The 26,882-nt window shown below is 48.4% G+C and overlaps 5 protein-coding genes across 5 annotated transcripts; 3 read left to right on the forward strand and 2 right to left on the reverse strand.

Moving 5' to 3' along the window:
* Positions 1-829: 829 nt before the first annotated feature.
* Positions 830-5,394, forward strand: PpBr36_06397 (uncharacterized protein; the record flags this gene model as incomplete). Its single annotated transcript, XM_029893542.1, has 5 exons — positions 830-1,011; positions 1,106-1,314; positions 1,472-1,504; positions 1,576-3,571; positions 3,666-5,394. 5 exons carry the CDS (start codon positions 830-832, stop codon positions 5,392-5,394), a joined length of 4,149 nt encoding a protein of 1,382 aa, XP_029746466.1.
* Positions 5,395-5,645: 251 nt separating this feature from the next.
* On the reverse strand, positions 5,646-15,593 carry PpBr36_06398 (uncharacterized protein; the record flags this gene model as incomplete). The annotated part of the gene is made up of 16 exons (XM_029893543.1): positions 5,646-5,870; positions 5,944-6,119; positions 6,201-6,782; positions 6,836-7,260; positions 7,322-7,449; positions 7,519-8,256; positions 10,242-11,038; positions 11,163-11,493; positions 11,580-11,756; positions 11,908-12,076; positions 12,856-12,980; positions 13,066-13,953; positions 14,016-14,274; positions 14,355-14,615; positions 14,694-14,798; positions 14,902-15,593. The coding sequence occupies 16 exons, from the start codon at positions 15,591-15,593 to the stop codon at positions 5,646-5,648; spliced, it is 6,078 nt and encodes a 2,025-aa protein (XP_029746471.1).
* Positions 15,594-18,334: 2,741 nt separating this feature from the next.
* PpBr36_06399 (uncharacterized protein) lies at positions 18,335-19,096 on the forward strand (the record flags this gene model as incomplete). The annotated part of the gene is made up of 1 exon (XM_029893544.1): positions 18,335-19,096. The coding sequence occupies one exon, from the start codon at positions 18,335-18,337 to the stop codon at positions 19,094-19,096; it is 762 nt and encodes a 253-aa protein (XP_029746472.1).
* A 199-nt stretch (positions 19,097-19,295) lies between these two features.
* Positions 19,296-20,565, reverse strand: PpBr36_06400 (uncharacterized protein; the record flags this gene model as incomplete). Its single annotated transcript, XM_029893545.1, has 2 exons — positions 19,296-19,325; positions 19,606-20,565. 2 exons carry the CDS (start codon positions 20,563-20,565, stop codon positions 19,296-19,298), a joined length of 990 nt encoding a protein of 329 aa, XP_029746572.1.
* A 513-nt stretch (positions 20,566-21,078) lies between these two features.
* Positions 21,079-24,307, forward strand: PpBr36_06401 (uncharacterized protein; the record flags this gene model as incomplete). Its single annotated transcript, XM_029893546.1, has 5 exons — positions 21,079-21,236; positions 21,303-21,413; positions 21,500-21,715; positions 21,786-23,530; positions 23,592-24,307. 5 exons carry the CDS (start codon positions 21,079-21,081, stop codon positions 24,305-24,307), a joined length of 2,946 nt encoding a protein of 981 aa, XP_029746573.1.
* Positions 24,308-26,882: the final 2,575 nt, after the last annotated feature.

The following is a 26,882-nucleotide window of genomic DNA, read 5'->3' on the forward strand; positions in this document are numbered from 1 at the left end:
TTTTGGTCTGAACCGGGACCAGATGAACGAAATCATTGATGATGGGATCAGATTAGCGAGTGTGGAGAGTTCGACAGCTTATGTACTATGTAGAGCTTGTCGAGCGAGACAAATTGGTGTACTGTAGGATGACTGATTGTCGGCAAACGCGGGGAAACCTAGGCCCGGAAAGCATCAACCCCACGTCCGTCGTACAGTACATTACACAGACTTAGGCGAACCGGAGACCCATTATTCAGGTACCGAGTAACTTTTGTCCAAAAAGCTTTCTTGCCACTTAACCTCCTTGGTACTCCCACAGCGTACCCTTATGGGAGGTTGATAGGTAGATCCCCATCATCTTCCTATCTGTTGGCTAGCGGTAGTTTGCTCCGCCCCGCCCGCAGCTGCAATCGGGGTTTCATGTCCAGACACAGGCATTACAGTAGTTAGCATCTTAGCGTTTCCCTCCCTAGCACCTGGCACAACATACATCACCACCCCTCTCTACAGTATCGCTATCGGGTGGCGGCTGTTGATTGAGTAAATCCATGGTGGGGCAGGTCATGTGCTGTTATCTTGACAACGAAGTTGAAGCTGTATTACAAACACAGACGACGTCAAGCGAACTACAAACGGTCACCATTTCCTTTTTGTTAGCTTTTCTGCCCTTGTCTACTGGACTACTCCTCTGCACTTCCCGCGTTTGTCGTTTCCTCATTCTACCCCTCATTGGAGCCGAAATAATACGATATCCATCTCACCAATAGCTAATTCAACTTGATTGAATTAAGAACTGCCTAAAATTCATTTTCACCTGATTCAGCCTGCAGCCTCGTCCTCCCACACAATGGCCCCAATTGCCGTGTCCCCAGAGCGGGACTCCTTGGTCTCGCTTCATTCATTGACGAATAATTATGAAGACACCGTTTCATTTTTCCTCAACGGATCAAGGGTTGTTCTCGACGAGATCGACCCCGAAGTGACGCTTTTGGAATATCTGAGAGGCATCGGCTTGACTGGCACTAAACTGTAAGTGCGCACGCTTTCCAGCTTGCACTGTCCACCTCCTTGTTTGATATTGCCTCGAAAACTTTACTGAAAATGAGACCCATTTGCGTTCCAGGGGCTGTGGAGAAGGAGGTTGTGGCGCCTGCACCGTTGTTATTGCCGGCTGGAATCCAACAACCAAGCAAATTTATCACGCCAGCGTCAACGCTTGTTTGGCACCTTTGGCCAGTGTCGATGGCAAACATGTCATTACAATTGAGGGTATCGGTAATGCGAAGAGGCCACATCCGGCCCAAAGGTTGATTGCTGAAGGAAATGGGAGCCGTATTTTTTTTTTTTTTTTTTTTTTTTTTTTTTTTTTTTTTTTTTTTTTTTTTTTTTCTCTCTGTCTCTCTCTTGTCCTGAGGGTTTGCAAGAGTCACAATCAACCCCAGTGAAGTGCACCAACGTCGATCTTGCTAATTTTGGTCGGTGCATCTAGAATGCGGCTTTTGCACGCCTGGAATCGCCATGAGTAGGTGACCCAAACCCAAACCAGTCCAAAACTCAGCTTATTCAGACTCACTGACAATCCTGAACATAAAGGCCTTTATGCTCTGTTGCGAAATAACGCTGCACCATCCGAACACGACGTTGAGGAGGCATTTGACGGTAACTTGTGCCGTTGCACAGGCTACAGGCCCATTCTCGACGCCGCCCAGGCTTTCAGCGTCAAGAAAGACGCAAGCCTTGGCTGTGGCAAATCCACTGCGAATGGCGGCGGCGGTTGTTGCATGGAAAATGGTAACGGCAGCGCCGCCGGTGGATGCTGCAAAGACGACAAAGCGAGCGAATCCGATAAGTCGGGCAAGAGGTTCCCGCAGCCAAAACTAATCAAATATGACCCGGAAACGGAACTCATCTTCCCTCCAGCCCTGAAAAAGCATCAGTTCAAGCCCCTCACCTTTGGCAACAAGCGCAAGCGCTGGTATCGGCCTGTAACCTTGCAGCAACTGCTAGAGATCAAGAGTGTACATCCGGACGCAAAGATCATCGGCGGAAGCACCGAGACCCAGATAGAAGTCAAGTTCAAGGCCTTGAGCTACCCTGTCTCGGTCTTTGTTGGTGATATACCCGAGCTTAGACAGTACGAGTTGAAGGATGACCATCTTGAGATTGGAGGAAACGTGACGCTCACGGATCTGGAGGGTATCTGCCAGAAGGCAATAGAGCACTTCGGTCCGGCTCGCTCCCAAGTCTTTGCTGCAATCTACAAGCAGCTCAAGTACTTCGCTGGAAGGCAGATCAGAAACGTCGGCACACCTGCCGGTAATCTCGTAACCGCGTCCCCTATCTCGGATCTCAACCCCATATTCGTTGCTTCAGACTCCACGTTACTGGCCAGGTCCCTCCGAGAGGAGGAGCCAATAGAGATACCAATGGCGAGCTTTTTCAAGGGATACCGCATGACAGCACTGCCGAAAGATGCAGTTATCGCCTCGATCCGAATCCCGGTAACCCGGGAAAAGGGGGATTTTTTCAGATCATACAAGCAAGCCAAGAGAAAAGACGACGATATCTCGATTGTCACTGGTGCTCTCAGCGTCGTTTTGGACGCCGACGGGGTAGTTGAGAAGTGCAACTTTGTCTTTGGTGGTATGGCAGCCACTACTCTGGCCGCCAAAAACACATCGGAATTCATCACTGGCAAAAAGTTTGCGGACCTGGAAACACTAGAAGGTGCCATGAACGCTCTGGAGAAGGATTTCAATCTTCCCTTTGGAGTGCCGGGCGGCATGGCCTCGTATCGCAAATCCCTCGCGCTCGGTTTCTTCTATCGGTTTTACCACGATGTTATGGGGAGCATTGGCGCGGACGGTGATTCTGCGCCTCTAGCTAGCCATGCGGATAGGGACGCCGAGCCGGAACTGGAGCGTGACATCTCCACTGGTACTGTGGACCGAGACACAACTGCCGCCTATGAGCAGGAGATCTTGGGCAAGGGTAATCCTCACCTCGCAGCCCTGAAGCAGACAACAGGTGAAGCACAATATACAGACGACATACCACCCCTGGCAAATGAACTTCATGGATGTCTAGTGCTTTCCACGAAGGCACACGCCAAGATCAGATCCATTGATTATTCGGCTGCACTCGAGATCCCAGGTGTTGTAGACTACGTGGACAGGCACGACCTCCCACGACAGGACCTCAACCGTTGGGGTGCGCCGCACTTCGAGGAGGTCTTCTTTGCCGAGGACGAGGTGTTCACTACAGGGCAGCCTATTGCCTTGATACTTGCAAAGTCGGCCCTCAAAGCTGCCGAGGGAGCCAGAGCCGTCAAGGTCGAGTACGATGAACTACCGGCAATATTTTCCATCGAAGAAGCAATTGAGAAGGAAAGCTTCTTCAACTATTTCCGAGAGATCAAAAAGGGAGATCCAGAGGGCACCTTCGACAAGTGCGACCACGTCTTTACCGGCATAGCCCGGATCGGCGGACAAGAACATTTTTACCTTGAGACGAATGCGACTGTGGCGGTGCCAAAACCCGAAGATGGTGAGATGGAGATATACTCCAGCACACAAAACCCCAACGAGACGTAAGTCTTCCCCATACATGATAATCTTGCTATCACCAGCTTTTGTGATTCCGGGGTAAAGTAATTTTCCTGACTTCTCTCCAATCTTTTGTAGGCAATTGTATGCTGCTCGCGTATGCGATGTCAAAATCAACAAGATACTCGTGCGGGTGAAGCGGCTTGGCGGCGGCTTCGGTGGCAAAGAATCGCGGTCGGTGCAGCTCAGTTCCATCATCGCTCTCGCAGCCCATAAGACGCGCCGGCCAGTCCGCTGCATGCTCACTCGTGAGGAGGACATGGTAATATCAGGTCAACGCCACCCATTCTTGGGACGGTGGAAGGTTGGCGTGAACAAAGACGGCAAAATACAAGCGTTGGACATTGACATTTTCAACAATGGCGGCTGGTCCTGGGACTTGAGCGCCGCCGTCTGCGAGCGCTCCATGTCTCACAGTGATGGATGTTACCGTGTGCCCAATGTCCATGTGCGCGGCCGAATCTGCAGGACAAACACCATGTCTAACACGGCTTTCCGGGGCTTTGGTGGTCCACAAGGCATGTTCATTGCCGAGACCTACATGTCGGAAGTCGCAGATAGATTGGGAATGCCTGTCGAGAAGCTACGGGAGATCAACATGTACAAGCACGGCGAGTCAACACACTTTAACCAGACGCTCGACGGCGACTGGTTTTTACCTTTGATGTACAAGCAGGTACAGGAAGAGACGAAGTATGCGGAGCGCCGCGAGGCTGTGGCTCGTTTCAACGCCGAACACAAGTGGCGCAAGCGAGGTGTGGCCCTCATCCCAACCAAGTTTGGCATCTCCTTCACGGCCCTGTGGTTCAACCAGGCCGGTGCCTTGGTACACATATACCACGACGGCTCGGTCCTAGTCGCGCACGGCGGCACCGAGATGGGCCAGGGTCTTCATACCAAAATGGCCATGATTGCTGCCCAAGCGCTCAATGTCCCCTTGGACAGCGTCCACATCTCTGAGACGTCAACCAACACCGTCGCGAACGCCTCAGCCACGGCGGCCTCAGCTAGCTCGGACCTCAACGGCTATGCCATCTTCAACGCGTGCGAGCAGCTCAACAAGCGCCTGGAGCCGTATCGCGAGAAGCTCGGCAAGGACGCGAGCATGGCCAAGCTTGCTGAGGCAGCCTACTTTGACCGCGTCAATTTGTCTGCGCAGGGGTTCTACAAAACCCCTGAGATAGGCTACACTTGGGGCGAGAACAAGGGCAAGATGTTCTTCTACTTCACTCAGGGTGTCGCGGCCGCCGAGGTCGAGATCGACACGCTGACGGGCACCTGGACCTGTCTCCGTGCCGACATCAAGATGGACGTTGGCCGCAGCATTAACCCGGCCATCGACTACGGCCAGATTCAAGGGGCATTTGTGCAGGGTCTGGGACTTTTCACGATGGAGGAGTCACTCTGGCTGCGCAGCGGACCCCAGAAGGGCATGCTGTTCACCCGTGGGCCAGGCACTTACAAGATCCCCGGTTTCCGCGACATACCGCAGGTCTTCAACGTCAGCCTGCTCAAGGATGTTGAGTGGAAGGAGCTGCGCACCATTCAGCGGAGTCGTGGCGTCGGCGAGCCCCCGCTCTTTATGGGAAGCTCGGTCTTCTTTGCTATTCGCGACGCTCTCAAGGCTGCGAGGGCTCAGTATGGCGTGGAAGCGACCGTGGGAAGCGATGATAAGGATGATGGATTGCTCAGGCTCGAGAGTCCGGCGACCCCTGAACGCATCCGCCTTGCTTGTGTCGATCCTATCATGGAGCGATCCAGGGTAGCTCCGAAAGAAGGGGAGAAGAATTTTTTCATTGCCATATAAGTAGACCATCCATGGCTGCTCATGCAAAGCGTGCTTATAGCAATGAATATCCGTTAGAGACGAGACGCCTCAATGAATACGGAGGAACAAATAGAATTTTAATGGCAATATATCTACTCTCAAATCTGACTTTGATTAGCAAATCTGTGACGCAGCACACTGTTTCGCTTCAAGATCATGCCGTGGTCAGTTCTGCAAGTTAAACCCATGGTCATGTCCTTTCTCTCCGGTGTCAAACCTGTCCACAGTGCTTAGCCATTCCCATGTTGTCGGTTCAGGCGAAATGAAGTAAAGCTTTCGTACATCGACGTCTCCAAAGCACCACCGTCGCTGTTGTAATGTGCCAGGCTCATTGCAATTTCTACCCAGGGTTGAGCGTCATCTTCGTCATTTAGACCTGAAGCCTCAATGCCATGATTGAAAGCCATGATGGCAATCCATTCGAGCTCCTCGCGGGGCCAGTGAGACCCTGTCGTCTGTCACTCTTTTGATCAGTACTCAACCGTGATGGCATTTATACATCATAGGTATTTTGTCAAACTTGCTTACTTCTAGTGCCCTTTTTGCCATTTCACAGGTGGACCGGAGCTCCTCGAGGGCAAGTTTCGTGTCGATACCCATCAGTACTTGAAAAACCCATCGAGAATACCTGGCGAGCTTGACGTTGTCGCAGTCTGGCAGCGCGGCAAGTTCGTCCACGAGAAGATTCAACGCAGAGTAAAAATCTGCAAAGCGTGACCGTAAGCCTAACTGGCTATTCCAGGACATTTGTTTACTTTAGGGCTGGTTAAAGCATGAGCACTCACCTCTCGGTGCGATTTTCGAGACAGTGTGTAGCCTCAGCAAACTGTCAGCCATAGCCTTGAAGGACTCCGCATTCCTACAAATAGAGGCGCGGCGTATGATCTCGCCAAGCTCCGATGTCTGCCTGAGATACAGTGCAGATTCAAAGTCAAAGACTATGATTATCTGCAATTTCTTGAGTAGCTGTTTGTATTGCGCTTCGGGCAATCTAAGTCTTCCGCGGCATGCTTCCAATGCCTCTTCAAATCCTGCAACGTTTTTGCGGACGGCTTGGTAGTCCAGGAGCTGCCGTTCGACGTCTTTCTGGGTCCGTGCAAGCGCTGTCAGAGCTGATGCATTGATAAAATGGCAAAAGAGTCTTCGGAGGGGTAGGTCGTCAACCACAGGTGACACTGCGTCTTCAGGGAAATGTCCCATGACTCTAACGCACACATCCAATGTTCGCACCAAACATCTAGGATCCCAAGCTTGTGCGTATTTCACAGAAATATTGTAAGCATTCTGGCAAAACCACTCCAGCTCTTGAAGACTAAAAAGCTTTGTGCCATCTGCCCCCGTTTCTTTGCGCTCGATGGCTTTTGCGGCTATGCAAGATTAGTTTCTTCTTTAAACCCCAGCAAAGTGAAGAATTTCTTACCTTCCTCGAACATTGTCACAACATGGACAACTGCAGCTCCATCCACATCAACTGATGACCCGTTGTCATCCATTAGCTTTTGTAGGAACCTGATACTGCATCTCAAAAGTGCAGGTAAGTGAACAGGCCCATTTGGTCGAATCTTGCGCACTTGAACCAGCTTTCTCAAGGCTTCGACAACATAAGCCTTGTCGCCTGACTTCTGCGCATCGAGTACACAAGCATAAATTAAATCCTCAGAGTCACTGGCGCTGCTCATGGTCTCCAGGCACTGTACAGCGAGCTCAAGGTCCGAGTTGCGAATCGCAACCTTGAACATGACATAGCTTGTTTTCTTGTCCTTCTGGCTTTGTTCCGACATTGAGTGGTAAATAGACATGGCTGCCTCGGGCTCATTCAGGGATACATTACAGAGCAGCAACTTTCTGTTTTCGATATTAGCAAAGGGCACAAATATCTTTTTTTAAAGCTTGAGGGAATTGGCACCTTTCAATTTTTGCTCGATTGTTAGGTCCTGCTTCTTTGAAGACTGGCAACAATGCAATGTGACCCCATTCTTGAGCTACGTCAAATTGTTTCATAGAAAACTTTGTATCGAGCATCTTCCAGAGCAGCTGAGCGATAGCTGAATTAGCAAGTCTGAGCAAGCAGAGGTCAAGAGATCAAGAAGCGACTGCACATACCGTTTGAGATGCTACTGCACCTCGTGTGCCTAATGGATGTTCGCATCTGGCGAAGAGTATCTTGGCCGTATTAAGGTGTTCGGAAGATTCATGACATTGCGTAGTCATCTTAACACGCAGAACCACAAGCTTTTCGTACCATTCCACACTTTCGCTCTTATCAAATCCAGCGTCGTGCAGAAATGTCACGAACTCGTCTAATAGCTTCATGCCAAGACTAGGACTTTTGTCCCGAAGCTTTGCAAGATGCTTTCTCAAGGCTCTGAATGTTGACTCAGCATAGTTAAAGGACCTAATCATTTCTCGCAGAATGCCGCAGTAAGCCTCACAGTCGAAAGTCTCAGCAGGCGATTTGTTCAGAAGCTCCAGCTTCAAGATAAGAACAAATGGCTGACTTCCAATTTCCGTCTCGATGTAACTGACTAGGCCTCTGGCCTTCTCGAAGCCTTCAGCGGTTTCAACACCCATAAGGGCGGCGATGTGAGCTTGGGATACTGCAAACCGAAGTTTGATACCATCTTCTGTGAGCTGGTCGATACTTTGGTTGGTGATAATATCGTTGCTTCTACCCAGCCATTTGACTGCCATGACAAAGTCTTTCTTAGCCATCAGATGGCAGCCAATTTCGAAGATCGCCTCGACCAAGTTCTCCACAGAACGATGTGTGAGAGATGGCAATAGGGCCTCCATCTTGGTGTACATATGCTCTGCAACATCATACTGTTCCTCTCTCCAACACTAGTCTCGTATGTCAGCATGTCAACTGAAAAGGCATATTCGTGTGCAACTGACCAATGCTGCCCGGATGCCATAGTATTCTGCGCGTAACTGCACACACTCTTGTAAATCATTGTCCTTCCAATTTTCTTGCCCAAGTCTCTCTGCTTCTGTGTCATACTGAGCAAGGTGTTGCATTGCAGTTTGAGAAAGCTCCATATCATGCTCCTCTTGGGTTTGTGTTAGTATTGCCAAGCAAGTACGCCGTGGTATACCGAGCCAGCAACCACCAACCTGTGCATGATCTTCCTGCCTTCAAGGCAAGTCTCATCAAGTAAGCCAGTGTGGCAGCTGAGCTTTTTGTCTCCCATTTTGAAAGGTGCAGTAGCTGAAAGGCAAAAACCCGGGCCGATAACAATAAGCACCTTGTCGTGGTTGTTGCGTCCTTGTTGAGCAACACTCTCCGGCCAAGGGTACATCTATTCTAGAGATTGGTACCCAGTCGATCAAGATCAAGGTCTCCGTAGAAACTGCTGTAGGGCTGCTGCCTAGCAATGATACTGATGTGTTTTCGGACGGTTGTTAGGAGAGAACTGGCTGCAGACGGATCCTGGGACCTGTTTATGGGCAAAGTTTCTATAAGTTCGTCGGCGAGATCTAATGATGTGTCAGCTATCTACCCTGAGCTGCAACAAATAATATCAACAACAACAAAAAAAAAAAAAAAAGAAAAAGAAGGAAAGATGCCCGTGTAGCATACCAACAATTGCCTGTCTCAATTTCATTGGCTTTTGTTTCGACCGTCGTTCACGTTCCCAATTAGGAGGAACAGCAGGTTCAAGTGACATTTTCGCTCTGGAGGCGACTTGGACACGACGGCGACCACGCCGGAGACTGGGATGAAGGAAGGGAATGCAGGGCGCCGTCGGTGGTACGGTGGTACTGTTGCCTGCTAGATTGGCCGATTTCCGGGCTGGGATTGTTGGGACAACAGGACTCAAATATTTGCGAAGTGCTCAAGGTGGCACGCAGTCGAACAATTCTGGTGGAGAAAGCGGTTCGAGTAAAATTGCAACACGACAACCTCTGAGCTGACCGAATCATACAGCAGATGGCGGTCTGCCACTGTGCGCCCGCGATATTCGAAGGAAGGAGCGACTAGACCTTATAGGCAGCCACATAAGCACCTGGTCTTTTGAGACAGTTGAATACTACCGGAGAATTCTGAATAACATAATCAAGGCACTGTACCAAGCGAATAGACTACTTTCAAGTTTCCTTATTCTAAAGTCTGCCATGACGTGGCGACTTATCCCAGTTGGTAGGCTCCAATCCAGCCTCCTGACTTAGGCGTCTATCCGTGAGGATCATTATCATTGTTTTAAGTCTATGTAGAATATTCCCTGTTTAATGAACAGTGTAACATTTCTGCCCCGAAGCTTCTTTCCGAATGCCTTATTCCCGACGTCAGACAGTGCCATATCGGTATGCTGCAGAATTATAAGTGCACCAGTGTGTTATATGTTGCGTATGTACTGTATGTAAAGCAAGTCTTGTAGCGCGACTGGTTGGCTCCAGCTCAATTGCAAAATACTTATTCGGCAGCTGGAGGATCATGTGGCAGGAAATTTCCAATTATCAAACTTGGACTATGCAGCACATCAAAGTATGGTCAGTCTTTTGCAACGAATAACCCCAGCGGAGAATTTACTTGAGATGGATCTCACATTTTATGGTCATCTCTTCGAATTTTCAGAGAAAAGCAACACTTGATTGCAGGCAGTTCCGACTTGTCGTCTGGGTTTTTCAGTGTACAGGCCGTCAGGAGGGTGTCGTGCGCAGGATCGAAGGCGATGGTGCCAAACTCCTCCCAGTACCTGACCACTGACTCTTCTGTCAATATTTCATGAAGAGCAATTTTCCCCTAGTATAGAAATTGAAGGGATCATCGTTAGTTCGTGTCGCATACGCCAGTTCCTGGGAAGAGAGGATGGCAAGACACTCACATCTCGCAAGTCGTCCACCGGTACGTTGATGAGCTCTGCCATCTCTTTGTTTCCTCGAAAGATCTCACCCGTCCTTCGCCAGCAACAAGCTGGTATTGCCATGCTTGCAAACACCCGGTCGTAGTCCATAAGAGTCTTTTCAAACCACATCTCGACATATACAAGCTCAATGTCTGTTAGAGCATGAATCTTTTCACGGAACTTTGGCCGGAATCGGTCAAGCTGTCGTAGAATCTTTTGCTTAGATGTTGCTGCGATATGACTGTCAAGATAATTTGAGAGACGCGAGTATCCCTTAATATAGTTGAAAGGCTTGAGAAGTCCCGCATCATACTTGGCCTTGAGCAACCTCTGCATGCGTTCCTCTGCCGTGTCGTTGCCAGACGGATCTGCAGCTTGAAGGTAATATTCACGCGCCTTGTCTATCGCGACAGTGCTCGAGGGACGGACTATTGACTTGCCCAGCTCACCCTGTGACGTCGAAAGCGCTTCCTTTTGATGCGGTATTGCACTTGGTGGAAGCATACTGTTCCCTGTACCGTTCAAAGTTTCGGAATTCTCGCCAGTGCTGTTAAGGAACGAAGAAACAATTGTATCGGCTTGAGCCGTGCCAGGTAGATTTTGCGACTGTTCGTCCTGCAGTAGCGAGCCATCTTCCAGCAGACTTCCGTTTAAGAAGTCGCTCAGGAGATTGAACTCATTCGTTACCTCGGGCGTGATCAAGTTGAAGCTTGGATGATAGCCGTGCATATCATGAAAGTGACTTTGATTTATCCAGCCATCCGAGAAGCCGGGAACTTTACCTCAAAGGAAAATTGTCAGCAAAATGAAAGAGCAATGACTCAGTCACCAACCTATTGGCAGGTGAGTCGGGCAAGACTCGAAATATATGCAGACGATAAAGAGCAAGCCGGTACGTACAGCTATTCAAGTTCTCAGATCCCATTGCATTTGGCCGCACCCCTGTCAACGGTGACTGTGGCACAAGTAAGGGGTTTCCTCGGCCTAGGACAGCCGCCGCGGCGCCGTTGTCAAGGCCCGATCCGACTGCGTCCATCCGGCCATCGTAGGTTGTCATCGTGTTGGTGGCCGCTTGTCCATCGCGCGAGGTCTGGGTCATATCTGTCTGGTGCTCGGAGTCGTCCGCCGCCGTCCCGAGAGCGCTCTTGGCCTTTTTACTTTCGTGTTCTCGCGGCTCGTCGTGACAAAGATGTCCAATGTTTCTCTTGATACATCTGGTGCAGGGACGTTCCTGATCAAGTTTCGGGTGCCATTGTCAGTGTGACTGATCATGAGAACATCCTTGCCGCAGCAGGTTGAGGTGAAGGCCTTACATACGAGGTCACACGTCATGTGCTGATAGTAGAATATAACAACCAGAATTAGCCCATTTTGTTCCCCGACATCGCCAGCTTGTCGCAGCGGACATGGCGGGGCCAAGTAGCTCTCCTCTAGGAGAGCCATTGGGTTGTCCGCCACATCAAAGGGCACAATGCCCACGGAGACCAGCAGAACCTACAGATCTACGACAATATACGCACGCTGCAGATCGACGCAAGTGCCCGAACGAGTCAGCAACAATACGATTTACTCAAAACAAGGTGGACAAGCCAGATGACATGCATGTCCATCATCACGAGGCAGTGAAAGGCGCACCATGGTTGACCTTGCGCCGTTTCTTCGGCGCCTTGCCCTGCTCTTCCGTCCCACCGCTCCGGCTGGCCTTCAAAGGGTGGCGGACCTCGGCGTCCGGCTTTGCCGCGTCATCGCTCGGACTGACATCTTTCCCCTTGGCTGTTTCCATGGGAGGCCACTCGTTTCGAGCCCGCTCCGGGCTGGCAGGGGATGTAATCGGTCTGGAGTCGAGGAATTGGCACCGAATCTCATTGGTGTGGAATAGACCGGGTGTAAACACAGATGGCGGCGAGTCGAAAAAAGAAAGCTACCTCGGGCGCACGCGACCCATTCGCACCCGGGTGGCAGCTGACGGCTAGTTACAGGCGAACGCGGACGGGATCCGTTTATTGAGTACGAGGGCGGCGTGCCGCCGGCGTCGGAGGAGAAGTCGCGCACTTTCACCGTGTCAATCGCTTGCCGATGCCGCCATGCAAGGTGCGATCACTCGGGGTGACTTCTGCGTGGAGCAATCTTGTGTTTCATCAACTATTACCGCAGAGCACCGTCTGATCGACGAAACCAAGGTGTGCAGGTATGCATGTCAATTGGAGATCGCGTGAGCACTCCGATCCATTGGGATTCTGCAGCTTCGGTGGGTGATTTGCCCGCTGCCACTAGCCTTGGGCATGCAGCCCAGGTTTGTCAGAGCGGGGCTACCTTGATTTCAGCCGAGGGGTTCTTAACGATTGGAGAGTTCCGCAATTTTCGGCGTCGAGGGCGGGCTTTGCTTTATCTGCAGCAAATTTGGGATTTGTTTGCGAGATTCAAAATTTACACAAAGGCGCTGCCGAAATCGAGAGCTTGCTATTATTTTTATACAATCTTTGGTTTGGAATTTTCTGCATTACCCTTAAATTCCCTCTGGCTGTCTACCTACCTGAGATACTTGGTTGACAGCGGTCATTACGACACTGTTTGCAAACTTTTCCAACCTCACATTGTTGCGCCAGCTGGGGCCGAATCTACCGAAAGCAAGGCTCCTTCCTCAGGGTCTTTGGGCTCTACAAGTCTGACAGACACATTTTCACACTGCGAGTAAACACGGAGGCCAACGACACAGACCTGGCACAATGTAACGGACCATGTTAGCAATCGTCGCTCGAGGGTAAACGGCACAAGGTTGAGATGGAGGTTCAAGAGAACTTACCGCATTCCATGGTCCGGGGTGTTCATGAAAGTCATCCGAGGACTCGCTGCTGCTGTCATCATTGTCGTCCTCATCACTGCCGTAGGCTTCGCTGTCGTCTTTTTCATCTTTCTCTTCCTCCTTTTTCTCCCGTTCCTCGCAAACTTTGCACTTCACCAGCTCAGACTCGCCCTGTGCCTTCTCTGCATTAGGTTCAGTCTTGACTGGTACAGTGTTCATCTCGGTCTTCTTCTCGCCATCCTCCTCCTCTTTGATGTTCTCCTTATTGTCAGTTTTACCCTCATCGGCCTTAGGATCTTTGTTGTGCTCCTCCCGGATGTCTTTAGCGTTGGCTTGCTTTTGATCCTCCTCAACGTGGTCCGCACCCAAAGCTGCTTCCGTCTGCTGTTCGGTTTGTTTCGTTTCAGGTCCCTGCTGTTTAAGAGACGACCTGTGCTGCCTTCTCTTTTCCTTCGCCTCTTTCTCCTTGGCATTTCTCTTTTCTTCCAGTTTCTTCTTTTCCGCCTTTGTGTGCAACACGAGGTCTTCGTCAGTAATACCAGCCTTTGCGTGAGCCAGGTCATACTGCATTCCTATCTGGCGTAACTTCTGTGGGTTGCTCTGAGCCCGCTGCTTAACAATGTCTTCCACCATGTCCTTGCTGGTATCGCGAGTGGCCGTGATCTTTGGGATGACCTCGTAGCAACCGGCCTCAAGCTCCACCTCGCAAGAGACTGATCGGTTGCCGTTGTATATACCAGCACGTACGCGACAAATGTGGTCTCCAGATTTGGCTCCTTGTTCTTGAAGCACAAAATGTAGCGAAAAGTCGTACTGTCCTTCCAGCCCCCTGAAATAGCGATCATCTAGCTGAGCCAAGGTGATGACTACCAAGCCTCCTTGTTTGATCTGAAAACAGTCAGTAACTGAATATTATATATATATATGATATCAAGGGAGAACAAACTTACCTCGAGCGAGAACTTGCACTGCGAGTAGCCAGTGACCCAAGAAATATTCATCGTAGCCCACTGCTGGACCACGCTCCAACTCTTATCAAAGAGCCTAGTTCGAGAAATATCTTCGAACTTCTCAAGCATATCATGATAGGATATCCAAAAGACGCCATCATCGCCAAAGGTATGACCAAGTTTCGTCAACCAGTACGGCGTCCACTCTTTCGACCCATCTGACCATGGGCCGTTCCACTCGCCATCACCCCAGGGGTTCCTGTTGGGTTTGGTGATGAAAAATCAGCTGTGAGAAATTTTCGGGCGATTAAAAGGCCAACGATGGTTATTATAACTTACCTGACTTGCACCAGTCTCACCTTTTGTCCGTCCTCGCCACTCACCTCCGTGGCTCGGAGGATAGAGTATGCATGGCTACCAAATAGACCATCGCTGTCGTCCGGTCGGGAAGCTAATGCAAACACGAAGTCTCCATTCTGGCTCGAAAGTTCACGCCATAGCTTGTCCTTGTTGAGAACACAATTAGTAGCAAGGTTGGCGGTTACACCACCAGTCATGTCTTCCACAGCCTGTCCGGCCCACCCAGATTCGATAGCGTGACTGTTTGGGTGCCAATGCAGGCTTGTTAGTAAGCTCTCGCTTGGAAACAGATACTATACCTAACAGGTTCTGACTCACTAGTCTCCGTGAATCTTGGCATATGCTTTCTCCATTAGAGGGAGCCAGGTTTCATTTGGATCTTGGCATTTGGAGAAGAAGAGTGCATTGGATCCGGTTTGGTGGCTACAAAATGACGGTTAGCTTGGAAGCGCCAAAGAATGTGCAGTCACAAAAGTCATAGCCAGCTACAGCAGACAGAAGCTGGCGGCAGGGAATAGCTACTGACTTGCGACGCCACTCGCGTGCTTTCTTGCCCGTTGGGTCGTGGTCCTCACGAAAATCAGGAGCAGAGAGGTACAGGCTGTCGTCGACCAAAACGGGCTCCCACTCTCCGTCACGATAGAAGACGAAGCCGTAAACCCCGACTTCCTCGTCCCGGGCAACGCACACGCGCTCCATGAGATCCTTGCGGTGCGCTATGGTCGCGGTGCCCGCGAGCCACCAGCAGTCGCCGATGGCGCCCTGGACGATATCGGAGGCCTCACAGCCGTTGATGGTGAACTGCGGGTTCTCAAAGATCCAGTCGACCCGGTGGACCGAGCCCGTGTTGAAACTGCTCTTGCTGCGGAGCCCGTCGAGGGTGTTACGGCAATAGTCAGTGGCCAGGTCGAAGTCTGGGTCGGTGAACTTCTCGTTGGTGCGATGGGCCTCGCGCACTATGCGCTTGACGCGCTCGCGGCACTCGCGGGCGGCGGCCTCGTAGGAATCGGCAGCATTTTGAGTAGAGGTCGACAGACTGAGCTTCTCCAGGGGCAGCAGGCTCCGATAGAGACTTCGCGGGAAGATTGATGTCACCTTGCCCGGCTTCTTGGTGAAGAAAGAGTCCCAGAACTCTGACACATGCTCTTGCGGTGCCTTGCTATAGTTTCTTCGCTCGGGCGCCACTATCACACTCTGGTTATCCATTCTGCCGTCCATGTCTGCTGTGGGCTAAACAGCTGGTGATTGTAAATCTCTATTTGGAAATATATGATCCAAAACTGTCGCAGGAAGCACAAAATAGTACTTTGCTACATTTGTCTTGTCGTCAATCAACGGTCGAGTCAAAAAAATGCCGCGGTAAATGAGCTTCATATACCCGACAGAATACCTCTGTCTCCAGCCAAAAAGATCTTCCTCATGCCTAGCCTGGCCAGATCCCGAAGGATCATGCCGAGTTGGCCGTCTCTGACAATGCGAACCCAATCATGTGTTCCGTTGGTGGTAAGGCTACCAGCCTGGCGCATATAGCAATAGGGAGGGGCATCGTGATAAAATTAACCGAAAAGTGATGTGTTCTCTGCTGTTTATGCAATGGCTACAGGTTAGACTACACTTGGGTTTCATCGACCACGTTGTCACCCCAAGGAGACCCTGCAGCAGCTGATGACTGCTTGTATGAAAATGGGAAGGCCACAAACTAGAAAAGAGAGTTAGATTTCATGCGTCGTCCATTTGATGCGGGACGCTGCACCACGCTGACCCCATTTGGCTGTAGCGCGGATTTCAGCCGCCCTTGGCGCTGTTGGTCAGCAGCCAAGCCAGCCCAAGGTCACTTGTGGTAAACCGCATCCTGGATTTCTGTTTCGTTCCAATAACAACACAAGGCCAGCATATACGGCTAAATCTATGGTGCTCATACGTATGAAGTCCGCAAGTGGCTTGACCTCAGTAATCAGGGTAGCTAACCAAGGAGATCACGTCCATACGTATCCGCTCACGTCAGCTTATGTACTACTTTTACTTGGCCTACATTGCGGCTCCAAGACACATCTACAAGTGTCAGACAGCCTTGCAATGCGCTGATTAAATCGCATAGGCACCGGATCTCTTGATCGCATAAAGCACCCTCGAGTTATAACCTGGTCCTACTGGTTCAGCATTAAACATGTGGTATGAGGAAATAGAAAGTTTCACAAAATTATCCTACTATTTCCTACATACTAGTTGTTGATCCATGGTTAGCCCCGTTCGTGTTATCTGTCTACTGTATACCATTAATGGCCATGCTCAGTCTTTCAAGTTCTTTTTGTATTTTCATCTCCATCCCTGGTCACAACAACATAATCCTCGAGGGAAACAGCAGCTCATCGACAGAAACTTTATCAGATTTTCAGAGCAAAAGATGTTAGTTTTCATCAGCAGTTTTAATCAGACCTTCGATTGGAAGATATACCTGTAGTCAAGAAATAGAATTGTGGCTGATTACTGGATGGTCCCACATGACCTCGTTGCGTTTTTTATTATACAAACGACATTATTCCCAGCGAGCCCGAGTGTATTATACATAGTCAAGCCCTGGCAATATTGATGCTAAGTTTGAGGCGTAAACCATCGTCTCGTTGAGAATACAAGACATGTCGAGTTGCAAAACCGGCTTAGGGACATTGTCCCCCGTTGCTTCATGAGCAAATTAATTCAGGCCCAGCCCCAAAATCATGTCAGTTGCATGCCATACTCATGAGTAGATAAGCTTCATGCCATAGATGCGGCTATGAACCAACCTTCGACGAAGCGTCTGCGGGCTGTCCAATCGCCTCTGAGCATGAGGCTTAATTCGATCCTAGATAGAATATGGTAGGGCGTAATAGTCTGCTCATACCGCAAAAACTGAATAAGAGCTCCTCGATTTGTGTAGTCGCGTGTCCCTTTTGCGGTTTCGAGTCTTCTGGGGAGGTTACCAGAGCTAGCGGACCCGGGAACCACTTCACGGGCTGAGGAATTTGAGAGACCACACAGATGTAGGTCTAATTCACCAGCAACTAAGCGTACTAGAAACCAATGATACAATGCTAGTTCGTGAAACTGCGGGCTTGAGACTTGTGTCCTTCATTATGGGGGATGGTGTGGACTTGGTTACTCTGAAGCAATATCAGTGATTGCATGATTGCTCGTCAATATTGGTACAAGCTTAATGGGATGCGCGTTATTGTGCACTTGAGAAATCATAACGCCCACATGCCATTTACCAGAGCCTAGCCATTCATCCGGTGGAGATTCAAAAGCCAATCATCAGGGCTGAAAGCAGAGACAAAAAAAAAAGAAAGAAAGAAACCTCCACAAGACCGCTATACCCAAAAAGAGAAAATATGATTAAGAAAATCGGCAATTTTGTTTCTCCGCTTGGATATTCCCAGCAGAGTCTAGTCTTTAATCAAGTCCACCATATATCTTCAAGAATCAAACTATAGGAGGTCTTGTTGAGATGAGCAATTCATTACAAAGAAGCAACGAGCATTGTGTTGTTGGGGTATTGCGGATTTAGAAAATGACCGGGGACGCACGTTTCAGAGGGAGCCGAGTTTAAATGGAGTAAACTGTTGGATTCAACAAATACACATGGCGATAATGTGCGTGGAACTCTGGATAGTTATTTGTATGAGCAGAAATATATAGTCTTGAACAAAAGTCTTGGGAAAAAGATTTCAACCTAACCGTTGTATTGTTTATCTTCCCAAAGGTCCACTTGCGGTGAAATACGTCATCAGGATACAGACAGTAGGTGGGGTTCAGCGCCCCGAGGGAAGGTGACACTTGAAAACTCAATGATTCTGTTTTCACACTTGGGAAATTTATTATCTCTTCGATATAATCCAAAATACCAGCCTGCACCGATCAAGTCAGACAAGTCAAGAAGGATAAAGTTATAGTTTTTCGACACCGTGATATCATATATTTCAATGAGACCTCTACTCCTCGCTGGTGGCAAGTCGACTCGGATGGGCTCGCCAAAGCACCTCCTTTCCCTTCCCGATGGCCAGCCGCTGTACCTGCGTCTTGCTAAGACTCTGCATGCCGCTTGTCCAGGTTCAGTCCCTGTGGTCGTCTCCCTTGCCCACGATTCAATATTGGACCAGACATTGCGCAATGCAACGGAACAAGGTGGCTGTATGCTCGCTCCTGAGGGTTGGCAGCCATCCGACGGACTTTCTACTCCAAACAAACAACATTTACCAATCCTGAAGGTGCTCATAGATGAGGGTGAAGGCACTAGGCTAGAGTCCGCAGGCCCTGCGGCCGGACTCTTGGCAGCTCACCGAGCATATCCCAGCGCCACTTGGCTCGTGCTGGCCTGTGACTTTCCCTTTTGCACCACCGAGATATTGCATCAACTCCAGTCTGAATATCAATCTCCAGTCACTTGCTTCCGCAATGACGAGGGTTTTATCGAGCCGCTTCTCGCCATATGGAGCCCAGACGCTCTGCGGCGACTCGAGGATAACACAGCGAATGGCAACTCAAGTCCAAGTGCAGTAGTGCGTCAGTTGGGTGGATTAGTGCTTGCACCGCCACGGCAGACAGAGTGTAAAAAGGATGAAGATCCTGAATTTAATGATGGCCTTGAGAGATTATCGCCTCTCTTCAACGTCAACACGAAGGAAGAATGGGGAGCCGTCTTAAGAGTTAAGCGCTGCAATGACGGGATCTTATCTACCGCCTGAAACATGCCAGAATTGTCTCAGGAGCTTACACCAAAACCACATTGCGTTATTGGGTAGCAGTCTACTTTATCGCCCTTGCCGTAGAGGTCTCCCTTCCGAAAATGAATCCAGCAATTGGCCTCGACAAAAGGCCATAACTTAGCAGGCCCTTCAGTTTTTCCTATCTCGACAACCATCATCTCTCCTCCTTCTCCAGCACTCACACGTCCAGGCTGGAAGCAATCCATCTCTAGATTTTTTCGACATTTGTTGTTTGCGGTTTGCGGGACAAAGGATGCTGTGGTAGCAGTCTCTGGACTTTGTCCAAGCAGGTGGCGTACGTACGGAACCGCAAGAAATCTGAAGCAAGCTGCAGCTGCTCCCGGGTTGCCTGGAAAGCCAAAGAACGCCGTTTCTCGGCCTGTCTTATTTGGCAGCATTGCAAAAAGCACTGGGTGGCCTGGGCGAATCGCTAGCCCATGAAAGATGATCCTAGTGCCGTGAATGTGTTGCTCCAGTGCACCACGTACGTGGTCGAACTTTCCAACCGACACGCCGCCACTTGTGGCAATTATATCAGGTGTTGAACTTGAGCTGAGAACATGAGAAATTGCGTTCGCAATATCTTTTGTCTCATCCGCCAACTGCCCCAAAAACTGTGACTCGGCACCAACTTCGCGGAAAGCAGCTGTAAGGAAGACACCATTGACATCTCTAATGCTGCTTCCTCGTGAGCCTGTTGTATGCCGTGCTTCTCGGCTATCTAGCTGATCTGCTCCGCTTGCGGCTTCATTTTGTTCCCTGAGCAACTCCTTGCCAGTGGAAAACACTTGAACTTTCGGCCTCATTTGCACAGCGACTGACTGGGTTCCTACAGACCCCAACGGCATCAGGTGCGAAGCACATATCGTTTGACCAGCTCGAAGGACAATGTCGCCCTCGCAAATGTCCCCTCCTGCAAAGCGTCGGTTCGCATACTTTGGCACCGGCCTGACCACGACGATGAACTTTGCAGACTTCAAAGATGAATGCCATTTTCTGTCGCAAGAAGATATTGAGGAAATTGGCAGAGTATCCTCCATCTTGATGCAAGCATCTAATTCTTCCCCTCCAGGGCCTGGTTCCGGAAACCTAGCTCCAGTCATGATCTCAATGCAAGTTTCTGCAATTCCACAGTCGTCGATCGAATGGGATGCCCACGACTTGGGCTCATCGCCAGCGGCTATGGTTCCCATTACTCGAAATATAACTGGAGACTCCGGCGTTGCGTTCCGAGTTGCAGCAGAGCTGATAGCGTACCCGTCCATCGCCGATGTATCAAACTCTGGTGTTGTAAGACGGCTGCGGATATCATGGGCAGCAACGCGACCAATGGAGTCAAGCAGAGGGACAACTTCCACTTGATCAGCGGCATTGACAACTTTGCCTGCTTTTACTCCTTGGGATGCCTGCTTCAGCAGCGCTAGTGCTGTGTTGTATGATGTTGACATGTCTTTGTCTTTACCGACGAGCTTAGCAAAGTACCGCCTAGTTTGTCGAGAGTTGATCAATACCAAACAAAACTGGCCAAGGATTTATAGCCACTGGATAGATCGTAAATCAGGAACTTCCGAGTCAAGGTGAAATCTTCAAACAATCGCCCTTCTAGGTTCTCGTCGGCCAACCAACCTGCCTAGTTTGGTAATATTCAGATCACTTATCCGCGGAGATACCATAGAGTGGTCTCTAACACGCGACTCGCAAGTAGACCAAAAGTCGCATGCATTAATGACGTCAAATAATCGTCATGAAAAATTTACATGCAGCCAAAAAAAAAAAAAAAAAAAAAGTTTTGTTTTGAATACTATGGCGGTGAGCAGGCTATGCCTACACTAGAAGAGCATTACACCCATGTAAAAGTATAGAATATTACTTTAACAACACCGTTGCAATGGTTTATCAGAAATGCCAAGGCATCATTGGGTTCTTTCCCCCAGCCTACGTCTGTAGATATTGAAGGCATCATGCACGAGCAACTGTCTCCCATGTCTCAGTGCCGCAACTCCATAGAGGACATATGGGGACCGCGAGCACCATACAAGGCTGAATGGCCGACAAGAGTCGACTACGCATGGGATGAGGAGCCCGAAAAATGGGTGCAGAGTGCCTGCGTTCTTTGCAGGTGAGGGGTCATTCGTGATCTATCATGGCTCTAGGTTTCATAAGCTAACAAATTGCATGGCTTTAGCAACGGGTGTGGATTGGACATCGGCGTCAAAGACGGACAAGTGGTGGGTGTGAGAGGGCGGGCCACAGATCGAGTAAACAAGGGTCGTCTAGGACCCAAGGGGCTTCATGGGTAAGTCGAGAGAGTATGTGCCAAAAAAGTAAAGCCTTGGCCTAATTTTGAACGCCGATTCTTTACAGATGGAAATCAATCCATAGCAAAGATCGTCTCACAAAACCCTTAGTTCGCAAGAACGGACGTCTTGAACAAGCCAGCTGGGATGAGGCGATGGATCTCATAGTGAGAAAGTCGAAGGGGCTTTCTACAACGCTCACGAACCACAGTATATCATTCTACACCTCTGGTCAACTGTTTCTAGAAGAGTATTATGCTCTGGCTCTCATCGGCAAAGCTGGGCTAAACACGCTGCACATGTAGGTATGGCCCGCACGCTCTTCTGAGAGAATCCCGACACGAAGCAAGACCTAACCTATTCAACCATAGGGATGGCAACACGCGGTTGTGCACAGCAACTGCTGCAGCCTCGATGAGGGAATCTTTCGGGTCAGACGGTCAGGCTGGATCATACACTGACATTGATTACACCGATTGTATTTTCATGGTCGGTCACAACATGGCTGCGACGCAAACTGTGCTGTGGTCTCGAATACTTGATCGTCTAGAAGGTCCTCATCCGCCAAAATTGATAGTTGTCGACCCAAGGCGTTCCAAGGTCGCCAAAAAGGCAACACTGCATCTGGCTCCGAAGATTGGGACAAATTTGGCATTGCTCAACGGGATCCAACATGTCATGTTTGAGAACAAGTGGGTAGATGATGGTTTTATTGCCAAGCATACAATAGGCGTCTCTGAGTTGAAGGCAACCGTCAAGGATTATACCCCCGAGCACGTTGAGAAGCTGACGGGGGTGCCGGCGGCGGATATTGAGACGGCTGCATCCATCCTCGGTCAAACACAGAGTCTACTGTCGACCGCTCTGCAGGGTGTCTACCAGTCTAACCAGGCAACAGCCAGTGCTTGCCAAATCAACAACATCAACCTAATCCGAGGTCTGATCGGCAAGCCGGGGAGTGGCGTGCTACAGATGAACGGTCAGCCAACAGCGCAAAACAACCGTGAGACTGGCTGCGACGGCGAGTACCCCGGCTTTAGAAATCATCAAAACCCACGGCATATGCAGGAGCTTGCAGACCTGTGGAACATTGACGTTACCAAACTTCCACATTGGTGCGAGCCGACGCATATCCAGAACATGCTCAACTTCATGGAGCAAGGATCAATACGGATGTGTTGGATCTCGGGCACGAACCCATTGGTTAGCCTTCCGGACTTGCCTCGTATCCGGCGTATCTTTAGCTCTCCTGAGATGTTTGTCGTCTGCCAGGATATTTTTATGACGGAGACTGCGCAGCTTGCGGACGTGGTGCTGCCTGCGGCTCAATGGGGTGAGAAAACAGGGTGCTTCACCAATGTCGACCGCACCGTGCACATATCACACAAGGCTGTCGATCCACCCGGAGAGGCTCGGTCTGACCTGGAGATTTTTCTGGACTATGCCCGCCGGATGGGGTTCAAGGACAAGGACGGCAATGATTTGCTTCCCTACACTACGCCGGAGGAGGTATTTGAGGCCTGGAAGCGCGTTTCCGCTGGGAGGCCTTGCGACTACACTGGATTATCCTATGAAAAACTTACAGGGGGATCTGGCATCCAATGGCCCTGCAACCAAGACTGGCCGATGGGTAGAGAGAGGCTCTATGAAGATGGTCGATTCTATACGGATCTGGACGAGTGCGAGTCGTTTGGACACGACCTCGAAACAGGCACCCCATACACAGTAGATCAGTACCGCGTCCTGAATCCGGCAGGCCGGGCAATTATCAAGTCGTGCAGATATGTGCCTCATCCTGAAGAACCAAACGACGAGTATCCTCTACGCCTGGCAACGGGGCGGAACGTTTACCAGTTTCACACAAGAACAAAAACTGGGCGTGCTCCCGCACTGCGCAAGGCCTGCACTGAACCCGAAGTCCGGCTCTCTGAGGAGGATGCGCTCCGTTTCAATGTCAAGGATGGTGACGTGGTCATTGTACGGTCAAGACGCGGTGCTATTGAAGTCAAGGCGCGAATTGGGGATATAATTCCCGGCCAGGCTTTTATTCCCTTCCACTTTGGATATTGGGACTCTGAAGATGGCAGGGCCAGAGCCGCCAACGACTTGACGATCTGTGAGTCAAAGCCTCTCCTGTGCGCTTAGCAATTTTCCCCACTGATACTGACACTTTCCAGCTTATTGGGATCCTATATCGAAGCAGCCAACTTTCAAGGCAGGCGCAGTCAGGATTGAAAGTATCCCTGCCGATACAAAAGGCGCATACATCAAGGAGACACAGAGCGAGGCAGCAAAGAATGCCAACAAGCGCAACTTTTCAGATGCCGATGCCGACGCTGCTTCTATGAAGGCGGATCTCGCCGGCAGACAACGCCACTTGGGGCTCTGGCTTGGAGAATGTCAGGAGTGCATTGTGCAGCTGGCCGAGATATACTCCCAGATCATACCCAGGCTGGTACACGATGCCGAGGTTCAGGGTGGGCTGAAGGTCCTTGAAGGACTCGCCGAAAGCGCCCGTGTCGAGATCCAGACCTTTGCCACCAAGTATGGCGAGAACAAGCAAACGGGTCAAAGTCGTGCAAAAACCCTCCGCGAGGCGTTGTTCCCCAGAGAAGACGAGCCGCGCTCTCCGTATCGGGTGCTGGAGACTTTGCAAGGCCTCAATGTCTACCTGGGGCACATTGAAGGCACTTTGCTTGCGCTGACGCCCACTTCTTCCGCATTATGGGACAAGGATTTTCAGGCAGCGGTGAAAGGGGCAAAATCAAAGGTATCTCGGATGAGACAGTGGGCAGAGAATCAGATATTGGTTCGTAGTCCCCAGACACTACTCGTCCCGGCAAAGGCGCTTAGAGATGAGCATTTCATAGGGAGGGTCGAGCAGCCGAGGTAGTTTGTTGTGTTGAAAATTATTTATGACCAAGCTTAAAGTTGAAACTGGGAGGCAGGAATCACGTAACTGGTGACGCACACGAACGTACACGTGCAGTCTGCATAAGTGGTAGGAGAGCCATGTAGTCAGGTAGGGTGCGCTTTTTAGGCTAACGAGCGTGGCAGCGCTTTTATGGTGTGCACAGCGCTGACTAAACTCATCTGGTCATATAATGCCAAAATCTATTTACTGCAATACACCCCCCAGTTAACTTTGCGTAAATAAACAAAATTAACTGTTTATATAACTATATATAACCTTTACGGCCAATATTTATATATATTTATTTACGTAAATAAAAGAAATTTATAATGCTAATAAATGGTAGCGGTGCAACGCGCGCCGCAAACGGGTTTTACCAACCTTTAACATTTCCTATTATATTTAGCGCAGGCGGTAAACTTTTTTTAATGGCGACGAATCCGTAATATTATACCCTTTATTATATTAATAGCGATAATAATTTGTAATAAAATTGGTAAACGTACGGCGAATATATATTTCGTTCGTTTTTTTAAATCCGAATTTTAATTTTAAATTTTATTTTATACCCAAATACCAAATTCGTAAATAATCGTTTACGCCTTATAATTTGCGTTTAACGGTTTGCGCGTTTGTTAACGTCGATATTAGCACCAGCAGTAATGTTACGATCAAGGTATCGGGTAACCTGTTCTTAGGGTAAAGTACAGTGGGTTAAAGCAACTGAGCGTCTTAATTGGGTAACTGGGGTTCTCAATAACTGGGGTGAAATTATAATCGTTTTCAAATAAATATTGAAGTTAACTAAAATTTAATTGCTGCTAAGCAATCCTAAAATCGAATTTATTTATATGGTAATGAGCGCGTTTTATATAAATTATATTCCAAATGTAATTTCCTTTAATTTATCTGATTTGTAATTCCCAATCGAAGTTTTACAAATTATTGAAATTACTTTTTTTGGCGATTACGTGGTGTTACGTAATTTTTTCCTTTACGTAATTTTGTTTCCTATCGGTCGGTGTTTTTTCAGGTCGAATATTATTAGGAAGGGTGTAACCCCGCCTAGCCTTACTAGTATTGGCCCAATTTGTTTGGTCGTAATATTAGGTTTCCTTTCCTTTGGTTAAATCCTTTTGGCTTTTAAATAATTTATATTCCTTTAATTTTTGTTTTTGTTTCTATATTTTTTTTTTGCTAACCTTTTTGCGCCATATTTAATCGCGTAATTAAATTAAAATTTGGTCGTTCGTCGACAGAACGTCGTTACGTTTTTTTTGCTTTTTTCCTTCCTTTTTCGGTGGATATACCTTTTTATTTTTATTATAAATTTCGCGGTATAATGCGTTACGCAATATCCCCGCAAAACTCCTTTCGTTGCATCGAATGTTTCCGTGTTAACCGTTTTAATTACGACGTATTAGGTATTTCGAATACCCAATTGCGTAATATCGGTCGGTAATATTCCAAATTTAATGTTAAAATGGAGGTTTTGGAAAAAGATATTTTGGTAAAACAGCAAAAAATTTAGGAAAAACAATTGAAATTTTTCCGTTTGCGAAAATAAAAAAAATTGTAATTTAAAAAAATAATACGAGCTATATTTCGCGGGATTAACGATTTGGAGGAATTGGATCGAATCGAGCGTAAAAAGGTAAAACAGGAAAAGCGGCGGCGATCGGCCGAAATTTTTCCTAAAATGTCCCTAAAATCGCTTTTTCCGGATTCCAATTTCGTTTGGGATTCGACCTTCCCAATAAGTTTTTTAAATCCTTTTTTGTTGGACGAAATAAATGTTTTTACGCAATATTCGGTCGGTAAATTGTTTTTATCCGTATATTTTAATTTATTAATATATGTTAATCGTTTTTTTATAGGTTCGTCTAATGGTATGGTTTCGAATTTTGGTCGATTTTTAACTTTTAAGAATAATAAATAATGCTTTTTTAAATCGTCCTTTTTTTTTTGGTTAATTTGTTCGCAAATCCAATTCCTGGTAATATTAACGGAATAATTCCTAATAATTTTGGAGGTGGTTAAGGGGTTCCCAAATGTTTTTTTCGTATCCGTAATTTTCCTATTTAATAAAATATTTTATTTTACCGTGGTTGCGTTTGTGGTCCAATATTCGTTCGACGTCGTATATTTTTTCTTCGTCGATTTCGATTATTTTTTATATACTGGTACCGGGTGGTACTAATTCCAATAATAATACGTGGAACGTTAGGTGGATTTTTATAATTCCTGGTAATAATAATTTATAATTGGTTTTATTAATTTTTTTATCGATTTTAAAAAATCCAAACTTTTTGTAATTAAATTTGCTATTTGGTCGTTATATTTTAATATTACGTCGAATAAAATAAACGCTATTTCCCTCCTGGAAGGATAATCCCTTTATCCGATATTAGTTAGCGTATTTGGTTATTTTTTTTCGTACAAATTCCAATTTTTGTTGGAATTTTCGGTGGAATTTTCGTAATTCGTTTATTTGTTTATCGGTTCGTGGGACCGTAATCGTGGTTTTTGGTTTTCCATATACCGTAAAGTTAAA

This window comes from Pyricularia pennisetigena (assembly GCF_004337985.1).
Source record: "Pyricularia pennisetigena strain Br36 chromosome 4 map unlocalized Pyricularia_pennisetigena_Br36_Scf_6, whole genome shotgun sequence".
NCBI classification, from domain to species: Eukaryota; Fungi; Ascomycota; class Sordariomycetes; order Magnaporthales; family Pyriculariaceae; genus Pyricularia; species Pyricularia pennisetigena.